Genomic DNA, 14,126 nt, shown 5'->3' with positions numbered 1-14,126 from the left:
ATCAGCCGCAATCTCAACCTTCGGGACAAATGTCGGAGGAACCTCTCTCATAGGCAACTGAGAAGTAGGCCACTCCGAACGCTTACTAAGCAACAGAGCTAAATCGAGCGCTAAAGCAGTTGAAGTGTAAAATGAAAAAGCTCTCTTATAAATACTCAATAACTCTGTGGGACATCACATTTTTCTCTTTACACAATCATCCTGTAGGTACTCTATCATTACCTGTATCACTTTCCTCTGCATTTCTGGCGTATACTGACTGTATGTGTCATATACCTCAACTGGAGTTAGCGACATATCTGAAATCCATCTAAGCGCGTCTTTGGTACAAATTCGTGCTTCCTCAGATATCGATTTTCGACAAGGAAGGAACCGTTTCTGTACATACATACTTTCCCCTCGTCATCCTCATTCTGTAACCTTTCCAACTCCTTTCTATACTCCAATAACCTCTCGACATGCCATTAACTTTCTCCACAGTGTCTCTTGAAAACGCTAAAGTGTTTAGATCCCTTAACCCTTGCGGGAGATCTGTATTATTTAATTTGGCCCACATTACACATAAATGAATCCGTAAACCATCAATAAAAACATTTTTCTCAGGAAAATTATCCATATTAAAAAGTGTAGCAAAAACATTAGCTTGATCATCTCTCTCGATACAATGCTTAGCCCATGCAATCAAATCCCGTTTCTTCTCTGGCGGTACAGTATTGCGGGTGACAACACTTGACCCTGCACCCTGATCGGCTACAAGCGGCACAAGACCACTTGGAAGAGGGGGAACAGGCAAATTCAATGGAGGTACTATTACAGGTGCAATAGGAAGGGGTGGAGGAATAGGTGGAGGAACAGTAACTAGAGGAAGAGTTCATTTAACTATTTGTCGATGAATTCATCGGAAACATGAAGGTCTTTGGAAGGATACATTTTCTGAATTCCAAGTGAGAAAGCCCTATCCATAGTCCTAGTCGACTCAGAATGTTTATCTTTGTCATACAATAATGCTTTTTCGGCGTTCGTTTTATGACGGCGCGCATGTTTTTCTCTACTCTTAAGTTGCTGCAACGCTTCTTTTTTCCAATTCTGCAAAACATCGAATGCTGCAGGTCTAGCCTTTTTCTTTAATAGAATTGACTCTAAATACTCAATACGGGGGATTTCAAAACTACCATTGGTTGGCCACTGAGATTCGGAGGCATGTCTGGTTTGTCTGTGCCAAATATAATTAGACACTATACTTCCAATGCCATCCTTACAGTACATAGTACACGCCGGACACCCCTCCTGTGGTGCCGGATGGCTAAATTCTGTCTATCACTGCGGAACAACGCCCTGAAGCAGGTAGACAATTTCCCAGGCATATCAAATTATTGGTGTTACCTGGTCAATAATTGTGTCTGCAGATACAATACGCCAAAATCAAATTATCAGGATATTTAAGAATCGGGTCACGACTCACCTGATCAATCCTAAGGAGGTCCGATCGGATTACAAAGAATCTTACCTAACTAGTTTGACCTCGTGTTTGGTGATTTCGGCAAATCTGCCCACCTCGATAAGTGGACCCTCGTCGAGATGCCGTCTCGGACCACAAGCTAATCGTCCAGCGATCGGGTCGTCCAGCGCTGCTGAGGTGTCACGTCTCGTTCAGAAGGGGCCCTTTATTTTGTCACAACTTCCGATCCCGGTCCGATAGCGTGTGTCATCCTTCGACAATCCAGCATCAATCTTGAGGGTCCCTATTCGGGCGCCAACTGTGAAAACAAAGTTAAAATATCCAGGCTGAGTACCCCAAAGGAAATACACCGAACACGGGTTGCAAAGGAACATACAAAGATCTTTAATTTATACTGAACAGTTACAGAGAAAAAAAGGTAACAGATAGCTATTGGCCCTCAGTACAACACAACGAACTCCAGAGTGGTTCAGTGTGCTTAGTGAGAGAGGCTGTACATTAGAATTCGTTGCTCTTTTATACCATTTGCGAACATGATGTCCAACCCTACTTCGGGTTAATATTCCTCTAATACATTACTGATCTAGGGTTCATGCTGAGTTCATACCACTATATGCATAGGGATTGCCTTTAATACATTCGCCGACAAGTCTACATGGTAACAGTGTATTTTAGGATTTCTCATAAAGGTCTTCTCAAACATTAATACAATGTAGTTAAACAAGTGTTCTTAGTTCAGTATTTGGATACATTGTTCTTAACATATGCTTGTGGATTAGTTTAATTGCACGAGTAATCCTTTACACACATGTCAGCGAAGGACAAGGTCTCAGTTCACGACCCCAACAAGTTGCCTGCAGGCAAGTTACATATTAATTACACACAGAGGTCAAGACGGCCATGTTGTATTTCGGAATGACATCGTCCACCATTTTAACTCACAGGGTGACTTTACAGAGAAAACCTAAAATAGCGGTTTGACCTAAAATGGTGGCTTACATTGATTCTAAGGTCAGGACATTGCAACATGGATTCCTTCTCAAGTGGTTTATAAGCATCTTGGCGTAGGCCAATATACATATATTTGTTGCAATAGGAGGTAAGATATAATTTCCCGTTTCACAGGAATACAAAGTAACCAAAGATACAGACAGCAGAGTGAAAAGTACTTTCTCTAATGTGTTTGTGTTTATTGTTTACACCGTTGACTTACTTACTCTCCAGGACTTAAACATGAACCCCCTTTCAGGGGCCACCTGGAACCTTTGGGTGAAAGGGCAATGGACAGGCCCCTCCTCCCCCCCTCCCTGTCCAATGTCACTCGACTGGGCTAAGGAGATGGCTGGAATACTGGAACAAACAATTAGAAAACAGCAGTTGGTGGGAAGGATGGAGAGCAGGAGGACCAGCCTGATGCTCTCCGGGGCCATGGCCCCCCAGGGCATGAACATCCCTGCAAGTCAGGCTGCGTACGCCAGGATCAGCCTAGCCAGGACCGCATGTGTGGTTCAGCCCGAGCATCATTCTGTCCTGAGAAGCTGACACACCCTCTGGGCCAGAAGGGGCAGGCCTGAAGAAAACCCAACACGTGCCACATGTGTGGGATGGCCCTGATGCAATCGGTGGCCTGGGCAGGATTATGGCCTGCCCGGGGCCAGACTGGGAAGGTCCAAAGAAAACCTAACCTGGGCTGCATGAGCATAGTTGCCCGGTGCAAGCAGTGGCCTGTGGAGCGTTGGGCCACCCGAGAAGTTAGACCGGGTGGACCGGAGAAATTTCAAGTCCAGGGCCACGTGTGTACTGTGGCCCAGGTGAAGATGGCTGCCTAGCCATGGGCAACGGAGAGAGATGCAACCCAGTTTCAGGCAGCATGGTCTCTAAGGAAGACAGTCCCAGTGTTTCCAGTCGGGGTGGTCCAAGAAGGTCGGCGTTCCCGCGCTGCATGAACGGGACTGTGTGCTAACCAATGGTCCCCCTAGGGTTGGTAATATGTGGGAGGACCTCATGGATACGAACTTCCCTCCTTGGTACAAGGAGGCGAATCATGGACACAGCCCCTTTAACTTCCAACCCCATAGAGTAATAACATCGCCCACACCTCTTTTTCCTAAACTTATGTCAGAAACCATGTGTTATTGTACTGGGTCGGACAGTCTTAATGTGAGAAGTACAGGGATGGGGGGAAAGCTCGAGAACGCTATAGTCGATCGGGAAAAACGCTCAACCAGCTGTTGTCAATGTGCCAGGGCAGACCCTGCTATATCAAGATGCCAGAAACAAACGACTGTGGGAGTGAGATTGAGACAGAGCAGCAGACGGAGAGGAAAGATAGAAGCGAGATTTAGGTCAAGCAAAGGTAGACGCTGAAGGAAGACTCGAGAGGCTCAAGGGAGAGACGTGGAGGGTGTGGTTCAGGAGAACGCACAAAAGCGTCTCGCAGGCCGACTAGGTATTGGCAGTAGTGGAAGCAGAAAGTGGAGAAGGCATCCCACACAGAGGCAGAATGCCGAATGTTATAGAATGGAAACCTGGTGGCCGGTGGGCGAGACTAAGGCCGAGGGAGAGGAGAATCTGCAAAATGCCCTGATGAAACAAACTTACGTTATTTGTGAGACTCCCATAAAGCATCAAACCAGCTGGCAGGGAACTGGCCAACAGAAGGACAGAGATTTGGTTGAGGTGGCGTGACCTGTAGTGGGTGGACCGTGAGGTCCGACAGCTTTGCTGAGACTGCTAACTCCGGCCTTTCGGAAAGCCGGATCAGTGAGCCCGAGAAGCATACAGAGTGGTGGTGGGTGGATGACCCGTACAGAAGGGACGGTTGAGTTGATTACCAACATCAGAACAACCTGCCGTACTGGGCCCAGAAAATGAGCACCCAACGAGGGAAGAGACTATTGATCGTTTCAAGATCCCAGGTAGAACCAGTGAAGCCTCCCGATACCAAGAGCAGGTAAGAAGAGTTGTTAAAAGTCCAGGGATTAGAGGGAAAGTTCAGAGAGCCTTAGAAAACGGACAACAACAAACTAGTATGAAGAACTGTTAACTGAGCCAACAAGTATAAAGAACAGTTACCTAACAGATGTAACACTCACCTCAGGGGTCTGCCTTTAAAACCTCAACTGCAACTCCCCCGTGATATTATTCAAGGGGTTATCTTCTCAAACTGTGTTGAAGGAACAGAAGAGCTTCCCGGGGTCTTCTGGAGCATCATTGGTGAGTGCAGAGTTCTTAAGAGGACTTGTATTCACAATCGTTGACCAAGACGTAACATCCCAAAGCACGTGGGAAATAGAAGCCCTCCTGCACACACCCCAGAATCATTTAGGGCTGGTCTTCTGAGCAGAAGCCCTCTGTCAAAAGGCTACCCCGAACTTATGATTGTTCGACACCAGATCCTGCCAAAAGTTCAGTCCTTTCAATCCATGGAGTTAACACTCCGTTTTTAAAACGAGAAGAAAACCAATGCCCTTGTCGTTGTCTTTTCTTTCGAAAAGCTGAGAATCAGGTAATCTTTCTTTTTGACCTGTTAATACCTGGGAAACGAGAATACTTGATACTGTAAAATCCAAAGAAGCACAGAAAGCAGTGACTCACGATTCCCTGGCCAGTTCCACAAGAGTGCACGGCTGGGTAGGCGAGAGGGGCTCTGGGAGTATCTGCGCTGCCACAGGAGACGAGAGGGGCTCTGGGAGTATCTGCACTGCTGGAGAGACGAGAGGGGCTCTGGGAGTATCTGCACTGCCACAGGAGACGAGAGGGGCTCTGGGAGTATCTGCGCTGCCACAGGAGACGAGAGGGGCTCTGGGAGTATCTGCGCTGCCACAGGAGACGAGAGGGGCTCTGGGAGTATCTGCACTGCTGGAGAGACGAGAGGGGCTCTGGGAGTATCTGCGCTGCCACAGGAGACGAGAGGGGCTCTGGGAGTATCTGCACTGCTGGAGAGACGAGAGGGGCTCTGGGAGTATCTGCGCTGCCACAGGAGACGAGAGGGGCTCTGGGAGTATCTGCGCTGCCACAGGAGACGAGAGGGGCTCTGGGAGTATCTGCACTGCTGGAGAGACGAGAGGGGCTCTGGGAGTATCTGCGCTGCCACAGGAGACGAGAGGGGCTCTGGGAGTATCTGCGCTGCCACAGGAGACGAGAGGGGCTCTGGGAGTATCTGCACTGCTGGAGAGACGAGAGGGGCTCTGGGAGTATCTGCGCTGCCACAGGAGACGAGAGGGGCTCTGGGAGTATCTGCGCTGCCACAGGAGACGAGAGGGGCTCTGGGAGTATCTGCACTGCTGGAGAGTCGAGAGGGGCTGTGGGAGGGACAGGATAAAGAATACAAAGAAAGTCAAGTCAGTGAAAACCTCTGTAAAGGAATTGCAAGCATTGCAGAGAATGTGAAAGACATTGGGGATCCATCTAGGAGAAGGGAGTCATTCTAGCCCCCACAATAATCCTGGCGAACAGGTTTTTTCTTTCTTTGCTTTTGAGAAGACGCAACTTTATGGAACTTTTTGTTTTGAGCAACCCGAGAGTGTTTGGGACACTTTACATGCAGGAGAAGGAGTAATTTCCCAGGGAAGGGAGTCATTCCCCTGTGTTTTAGCACAAGCAACCCTTTATATGATTTCTTGTAGTGACTGGGATGGACTAGGAGCCTTTTTGACTTTTTGATAATGTAAAATACTTATTTATAAGGATTTAAACCTGAGCTCATGGTTTTAAGGGGCACTGTAGAGGTCCCTTAAGGGCAACGGGTGAGATGGGGGGTGGAGGTGTGGTGGCCTGCCTCTGGGGATTCCCTCCCAGCTATCCTGCAGCTCAGAATAGAGGGGGCCATAGGGTGGTAAGGATGTCCTGCGTGGCACGTCCACCTCAGTGCTCCATTCTGTGGCCCCTTTCAGAGGAATGTTGCACAGGGTCCGCAGGGAAAGGTGGCCATTGATTTAGTGCTACGAGAAAGAGTTAATGAGTAATTATACAAGATGGCACCTTTTTATGATTTAATAGAGTTCCTGTGTTGGGGCTTAAACATGCTCTGGTTTCTTGTGGGCTGTGGGTGGTATCATCTGCATTGGCCATAGAAAGTCTGTTATTCTCCCACCTGGCAGCAAAAACCTGGAACACCCTTCCGAAAGAAACACTCAATATGAAGGACCACCTAAAATTCTGGAAACTACTAAAAACTTGGCTCATCACCTCAGAACCAGACGGAATACACACAAAAACGTACCGATGAAAATAGAACGCGCCACAAACAAACGCACATGGCTGGAAGTAGCGGGGGAGGGAGACCCGGAGTCACCCTCTCCCAAGCCAAACCCCTTTGCTAGGTGAAGCCCAAGGCACAGGGACCGTAGCTGGAGTCGAAGGAGCGTTCATCACTAATCATTAACTAGCCCCCAACAGGAAAGGAAGCGCTTAGGATTCGTAGGGAGGGGAGCGCACCCTAGGTGCTCTTTCTATACTGCTTCTCCTTCTGCTCTTATCTCCTCTTTACATCTTTTGTTTCATCTTTATGCTGATGACACCCATATCGGTTCTCTCTTTCTCTTCTTTCGATTCTGTGTTGCATTCTACTGTTTCAAACTGCGTCTTAGCTGCTTAGAACTGGATGTTGTCTCACTTTCTGGATCTTAATCCTTCAAAAACGGAGGTTTTGTTTTCCCCCTCTTCTGCAATTTCTCCTACTTTCCCTCCATCTTCCTCCGTCCTCTCTCCCCTTCTCACCCTCAGCGTGCAACCTCAGCATTATCTTTGACCCGTCTCTTTCTCTCTTCATATCTCTTCTGTTGCTCGCTCCTGTCGCTGTGCCTTGTTTAGTATTCACCGCGCTCAACCTTCTCTCTTTTCATACTACTAAACTTCTACTTTTTTGTCTCGTTTTTTCCTGTATTGATTGTTGCTCATCGGTACTGCTTGTCATTTTTTCCTGTTTGTTCAATCTATAATTCTTCTGTTTGTCCTCTTTTTCTGTGCCCCCTAGATCTTCCATTACACCTTCCCTTCTCTCAATCTCACTACTCTCCTTCGAATCTCGTCTCTTGTATCACTTTCTTTCGATTTTTTTTCAAATGCACCCATGGCTTGGACCCACCCCATCTTTCCTCCCTACTTTCTTTCTATGTCCCTTCATGTTCGTTACGATCTCAGAATCTATTTCTTCTAACAGTTCCTATTCCCCCCTGTGCTGCGTCTGGTTTCTGCTCTTTTTCTCTGTTGGGTCTGAAGCACTGGAACACCCTTCCTCTTTCACTTAGCCCCTCCTCATCATCTCTTCACATCTTTCAAACAAATCTTAAACACTATTTTCTTTTGACTCTTAGATCCTGGAAGTAACATTCAATCCTTCTCCTTTTTCTGCTGATGCCACCTGGATCCATTGTATCATTTGATTGTACTGTTTTTGAATTCTTTTATTTTTCAGCTCCTTTGGCGGAAGGCGCTTTATCAATGTAATAAAAATAGAAATAGTAGCCCGGTGCAGCCTGCATCCAGGAAAGGGGTCCTGGTGTGGGTCGCTCTGCTCCTGTTGGGTGCTCACGGGCATGTATGGTCTAGCTGTACTTAGTAGGAGCAGAGACTCGGTCTTCCAGCTGCTTTAGGGCGAGAAGCTATGGGGCAGGATTATCCGCTATCGTGGATAGTTGACATGTTCTTATGTTCTTGACAGGAACACTCGCAGGTTGTGGATGTGCTAGCAGACACGGGCATGGCTGCCTTGCGCTTCCACCTGGGTCGCAGGTAGTTCATGACCTTATATGGCGCTGGATCTCTTAATCCAGGGGGGGCAATGTACTGGGGACCTGAAGCAGCCCCCTAAAAACAGAAAGGCGCTGCCAAGGGGCCCAGTCATGTGGCCTTCTCTGGAAACACACTGCCAAAGCCTTCTCTGGACCCCTCCATTCTCACCAACTACAGACCTATTACCACTGTCCCCTTCCTGCTCAAGATATTAGACAAGACAGCCTACCAACAAATCCAAAAATACCTTGAACTAAACCATCTCCTTGGTATCCGACAATCAGGCTTCAGACCCCAACACAGGACAGAAACAGCCCTTATCGACCTGAAGGCTCAAATTGACACTCTTAGAGACAACGGGAAAACGGCTTTACTGCTTCTCCTTGACCTCTCTGCGGCATTTGATCTAGTTGATCACAAAATCTTATGCAATCACCAGGATTCAGCTGCCCACTTTTCCCAAGAAGCCATCGGCTGGATCGAGTCATTCCTCACCAACAGGTCCATGCGTGTCTTCTCCACCACAGCTGCCACCGACCCCATCCCCATCACATGTGGAGTCCCCCAGGGCTCATGGGTCTCCCCTACACTGTACAACGTGTTCACGAAGCCCCTGTTTGATGATCTAGATGGTCTGGGTATCACCTACACTAATTATGCCGATGATGCCCAGATCCTCATCCCGTTGACGGGAGATTACAACCATGATTTGGCCTTGGTGAACAAGGTGTACCTCATCATCCAGCCATGGCTGGCACCTCACAGTGCCTGAATGATGACAAGACTGAACTCATCATACTTGGTTCCACCGCAAACCTAGCCAAATTGGACCACAATTACACCAGCTTCATTATAGACGGGAACACGATCAAAGTAGCTAAGGAAGTGAAAACCTTAGGAATATACATTGACTCCTCCCTCTCCTTCCATAAACAGGTTAGCTCTATGGCATCCTCCACGGTCTACACATGTAAGCTTATAAGAGCAGCCAAACCCTTCTTATCCACACAGAGCTGCATTACTCCAGCCAGAGCCCTTGTATTATCAAAACTGGACTATTGCAATGCCCTCTACGTATGAGCTAGCAAACAAGTTACTAACAAAATACAGACGCTACAAAACAACGCTCTCAGAGCAGCGCTCAGCATCCCCAAGAGAGAACACATCTCCAACATTAGGAGAGCCCATAACTGGCTCAACACAACAGATGAAATCCTGCTCAAACTAGCCTCACTAACACACAAATGCCTCAACATCGCTGCCCCCCGCTATTTAGTCGATAGAATAAGTAAACACACCTCCAACAGACCTACTAGAACCTCCAACGCTAATCTTCTCACAGTTCCCAGATTCAAACGCACCAAAATGGATGGCGACAGCTTCCAGGTGAAAGCAGCACAACACTGGAACTCCCTGTCACCTTCTCTAAGAACACCCCAAACCTACACACACTTTAGACGCAACTACATACACTGGATAAAGAACAATGACCACTAATTCCCTTCATCCCACCTCACCGCTACCTACCTGTAAATATGCATATTTGTAAATCCGTAAACTTTTGCCTTTTTCATGACTGCTTCAATCATCTATTATCCACTGTATTTACTGCATTGTATCCATAAAACCATTGTAATTACTGTACTGCATTGTAACATGTAACCAAGCTGCGAATAACCTTGTTGCTCCTGCGCCCTCATACCCTCGGGTCTGGTGCGCAATACAAATGAATAAACTAAACTAAACAGCCTGGCCCGGGAGTCCAAGGATCCCCGCCCCCCGTGACCCATACACCGAGTTCCATCGCCAGTGAGACCGTGCATGGGGGCTGGCTGGGGAAAAAGATTGGTAGGCCATATGAACAAATGCAAGAATGACAGGGCTGACTGTGAGCACAGCCGAGTACTGCCACTGCCAGTGACAGGGCTGACTGAGCACAGCCACTGCTAGTGACGGGGCTGACTGTGAGCACAGCCCAGTACTGCCACTGCCAGTGACAGGGCTGACTGAGCACGGCCACTGCTAGTGACCGGGCTGACAGTGAGCACAGCCAAGTACTGCCACTGCCAGTGACAGGGCTGACAGTGAGCACAGCCGAGTCCTGCCACTGCTAGTGACAGGGATGACTGTGAGCACAGCCGAGTACTGCCACAGCTAGTCCCTTTTAATGCAACGGAAATATCTGCATGATTAATTCTCAGATTATTTAAGTTTATTCCTGATGTTCTCCTAATGCAGCACAGCTGCACGCCCAGTACATTTACGGATTCGATCCATGCCAATGCACTGAGAGTGCCTAGGCTAATCCTTGTGCTTTTTGTCTATTTTGCTTAGGGACTGTCTGACTATACAAAATGGTTAACACACTACTCGGCAAAGAAGACTGTGACTGCTGTCAAATCCATCACCTGCCGATCCTACGCCAGGTATGTGTGATCCTGGCCCTACGAGGTCATGATGTGATATTGATATTTTATTTCTATCGCGCTTGTACACAAGTTTTTCAGAGCGCGACAAGGCAAGGGAGGGGAACAGGGGAGAACAAAACAACGATCTTACTAGGCCCAGTTACATTGAGATCGTGCAAGTTCATGGGCAAGGAAAGGGGAAAAGTGCATGGAAGGGGGAGAGTGGAAAGTGCAGAGCAGAGGAGAAACAGATAAATAGTAATAAATACAAATAAAATATATAATGGAGCAATAAACAGGGGTAGTGCAGCCAGCAAGTGGCAAATGCTGTGAACAGTGGAGGTGCGCTTTACACATACCTAACATTAATCACAGCACATGTTGTGTTGGAATTTTTTGAGTGTGAAATTAGTGTGTTCTTTGTACCCCTGTATTGCATATTTTTTTGCTGACCTGCGGCAATTGTGCTCCTGGGGCAAAGGAGCTCCGTCCTCAGAGTGGCGAGAGGAGCGAAAAGATGGCAACAGGTTAAAAGACTGGCAGGCAGACTCCTCCTTTCAGCTCTAGAATATGAATGACTTAAGTTGGGTTGACACCAGTTAATTAAAACACAAACGTGTCCTAGCAGCTGGTTTGTGGAAGCAAGCTATACAGTGCTTAGAAGCCCAATTCAATATCCACACGTCTCAAAAGCTAGGATTACCCGACACAGTCCAACAAGGGGTCCAGTCCCAATCCTAGGAAGCCCACAGGACCTGCAGTAGGAACCCCAGGCATGTGTTAAGTAGGGTGGGAGGAGGCACCGGCAAGGGTGGGTTAAACAGTACATTCTGTGTTTGGCAAATCAAACTAGGTGCTCATCGGTTTGGGCAGAGTCGACGTGCAAGCACTCTGCGCCCCGGATCTTGGCTGTGGCCCTTGCCTGGTCCTGGTGAACATGGCCTTTTCCGAGTGATAGAATTATACCAAAAACAGCACTGGAACTGTGACTGCAGCGGGGGACAGAGTAGGGAGGAAAGGAGCAGTGTGCAGCACGTTTCAAGGTTTGCAGTCATGCTGGTTGGCAGCTAACTGAGGTCACACGCATTTAAGTTTAGCTGTAACTGATATCCGGTGGTAAAGTGGAGAAGTGTGCTTTAAAGGAATAGTGCGCTCAAAAATATTATTGTCCCGAGCGTTCGGGCATGTGTTTTTAAGCATACGTTAATCGATCGTACAAACATTACTTTACCATAGTTTTCCTCACTTTTACACATGCGAAATCAGGCAGCAGGGCGCGGCCATCTGTGCTAATTTTATCAGTTGTCGCATCGCCCTAAGGTGAACTGCCCTGGCGGCACTAAATCATATCCCCCACCTCTCCTGAAGCTGACATCACTAGACGCGTACGGCCCATTTCACAATGCCAATGCACGTCTCGTGTCAACGTTCTCTGTGCTCCAGCTAATGAGGTGTCTCCATGGAAATGGCAGGACGCCTCTTTCCTCAATAAGTATAAATAGACTGCTTCTCATCAGACAACATCAAATTTGCTTTTCCAATCGTTTCACCATCTTTTTTTGTGTATCCTGTGGCTCGTTTCTGCTCTGTTATCTTCGTTGCTCGTAGCCCGTGCAAACAGATACTAGTACTATCATTACTATCTATTTTAATTTTGTTGCATAATGGCAACAATACAGCCCTACCACTACAAGCCGGAGTATTCCGAAGTGGAATTACTCGAAAGAGAAAGATGCGGAAACGATGGGGCTTTGGACGACATTTGGGAGGACGAATCACCAGATCAAGAGCCTGAGCCTAGTCGCATGGACGTCTCCACCTGGTGTACTTGCAATCGGTGCGAGGTAATGCCAACTGAGGAGAACTGCTGCTGCCTAGAAAACTCTGGAGGCTTGTCTTACATATCGGAAGATGAGACAAGGCCGCAAAGCGTTACCGAGCTGCATGACTTCAGGGCAGCCTGCCTCACACGGTCCATGTTGAGGATTATGATGGCGCTTATGCATGAACTTCACGCAACAACTCGCCCTAGCAATCAAAGTAATGAGTAAGTGTACTCTACATGTGATGTCACTTAGGCCACTAACATTTCATGTTTGTCTCCTATATTGTCATAACTTTGATCTATCACTACCAAATGAATGTAGTCTTGCAATTCTATACATCACTCGCGATTTGTGGAAATCATATTGGTCATCTTATGTGTCTTTCGCGTACAACCAAGAAACAATATTTCTCTGTGTCCCAAATGTAATGGAATGCATAGTTGTTCACTTTTGTAATGTGTCTACACTTTAAAGCCCAAGTTGACTGATCTGTGAAGTAACATTCGTACTAGCACCGATGCCATAGGATACAAGACTGCATTTTCAACTAAGGTTCGATACACGTATCTTGTTCATTTAAATACAGTTTGTATCTTTCTCTTCCACAGGTGGTGCCGGCTGGTGGCCAATCGTGCGTTTACATGGTGGCTTCATGGGAGGCTTGAACACCGCGTTCGACGAGTAATATCTGCATGTGTCGTTGTTGCCATTAGAGACACATTCCCCAGTGACAGCGGTCAGTACAGGGGATTTTCCCACAGTGTGCTGCAACCTGAAATATACAATGTGTAGTACATTTGTGCCATCAACATCAGCACCAAAATAAAATACAACTGAACTTTTATGAATGGTTGTTTCAATTTTTCAGTGAATCAAGGACACGCTCACTTGTCCTGGCAAGGCTGACTGGGTGGGAACGGGCGAGGTGCCACACACTATGTACACTTCAAATATATCTTACGCGCAGGGGCCATTGTTCACATGGCCTCCCCAGACCCAGTGTCTCCAGGCAGGCTCCCCTGAAGCAGTCCACATAAGTGTCTCCATTCAGCAGTGTTCCAGCCCTTTCCTGCATGCTTCTTGGCCATCCATCCCCCCTACCCTATCTATGGCAGTTCGCACCTGTGTCCGTGCCCTCCCAAGGGGGGGGCTCTTGGGGTGGGAACAGCCGAGGTGCCAAACACCATGTACACTTCAAAGGTATATTCCGTGCAGGGGGCATTGTACACATGGCCTAGCCAGACCCAGTGTCTCCAGGCAGGCTCCCCTGAAGCAGGCCGTGCCCCTGCTATCCACATAAAACCACACCATGTACACGTCACTCATTCACATACACACCCACTTTTCTAATTATTTATAAACCTCTTGATATTTATCGTGAGAACATCTGTGACCACTGAAAGTCAGCTCGTCATCGTGCTACCTGTGAACATCTCTGAGCACTGGAAGCCAACTCGTGATGGCGCTACCTGTTCTCCTGCTACTAACTACCCTGCTTGCTGAATCTAACTGTTTGTTGGTTAAGGTAAGGGCAGGTCACCTAATCATCTCTTCTTGATCTCTAAATTTCTATCTATTTCGAACAAATGTACCCAGTGGTGTAACGTTCATTCATCTCATTGCCATTACCATTGACTTCTGTTTGATTTGTTCTGTTCTCGATATATAGCAATTATCAATGTCAATTGGCATAGAATT

General features: G+C 47.4%; 1 protein-coding gene across 2 annotated transcripts in view; it reads left to right on the top strand.

The window, feature by feature from the left end:
• The window catches only part of LOC138487609 (uncharacterized), a 508,482-nt gene that overhangs the window by 240,025 nt on the left and 254,331 nt on the right, over positions 1–14,126 (top strand). For both annotated transcript variants that reach the window (XR_011274510.1, XM_069614083.1), the window contains exon 9: positions 10,529–10,620. Coding sequence is in view for 1 of the 2 variants with exons in the window: in XM_069614083.1 (XP_069470184.1) it covers positions 10,529–10,620 (92 nt within the window). In the remaining variant the exon portion in view is untranslated. The remainder of the gene's footprint in view (positions 1–10,528; positions 10,621–14,126) is intronic.

This window comes from Ambystoma mexicanum, chromosome 9 (assembly GCF_040938575.1).
Source record: "Ambystoma mexicanum isolate Mex_15411 chromosome 9, UKY_AmexF1_1, whole genome shotgun sequence".
Taxonomy (NCBI): Eukaryota; Metazoa; Chordata; class Amphibia; order Caudata; family Ambystomatidae; genus Ambystoma; species Ambystoma mexicanum.
Note: the sequence above shows the minus strand (reverse complement) of the source record. Positions and strands in the feature narration are given on the sequence as shown.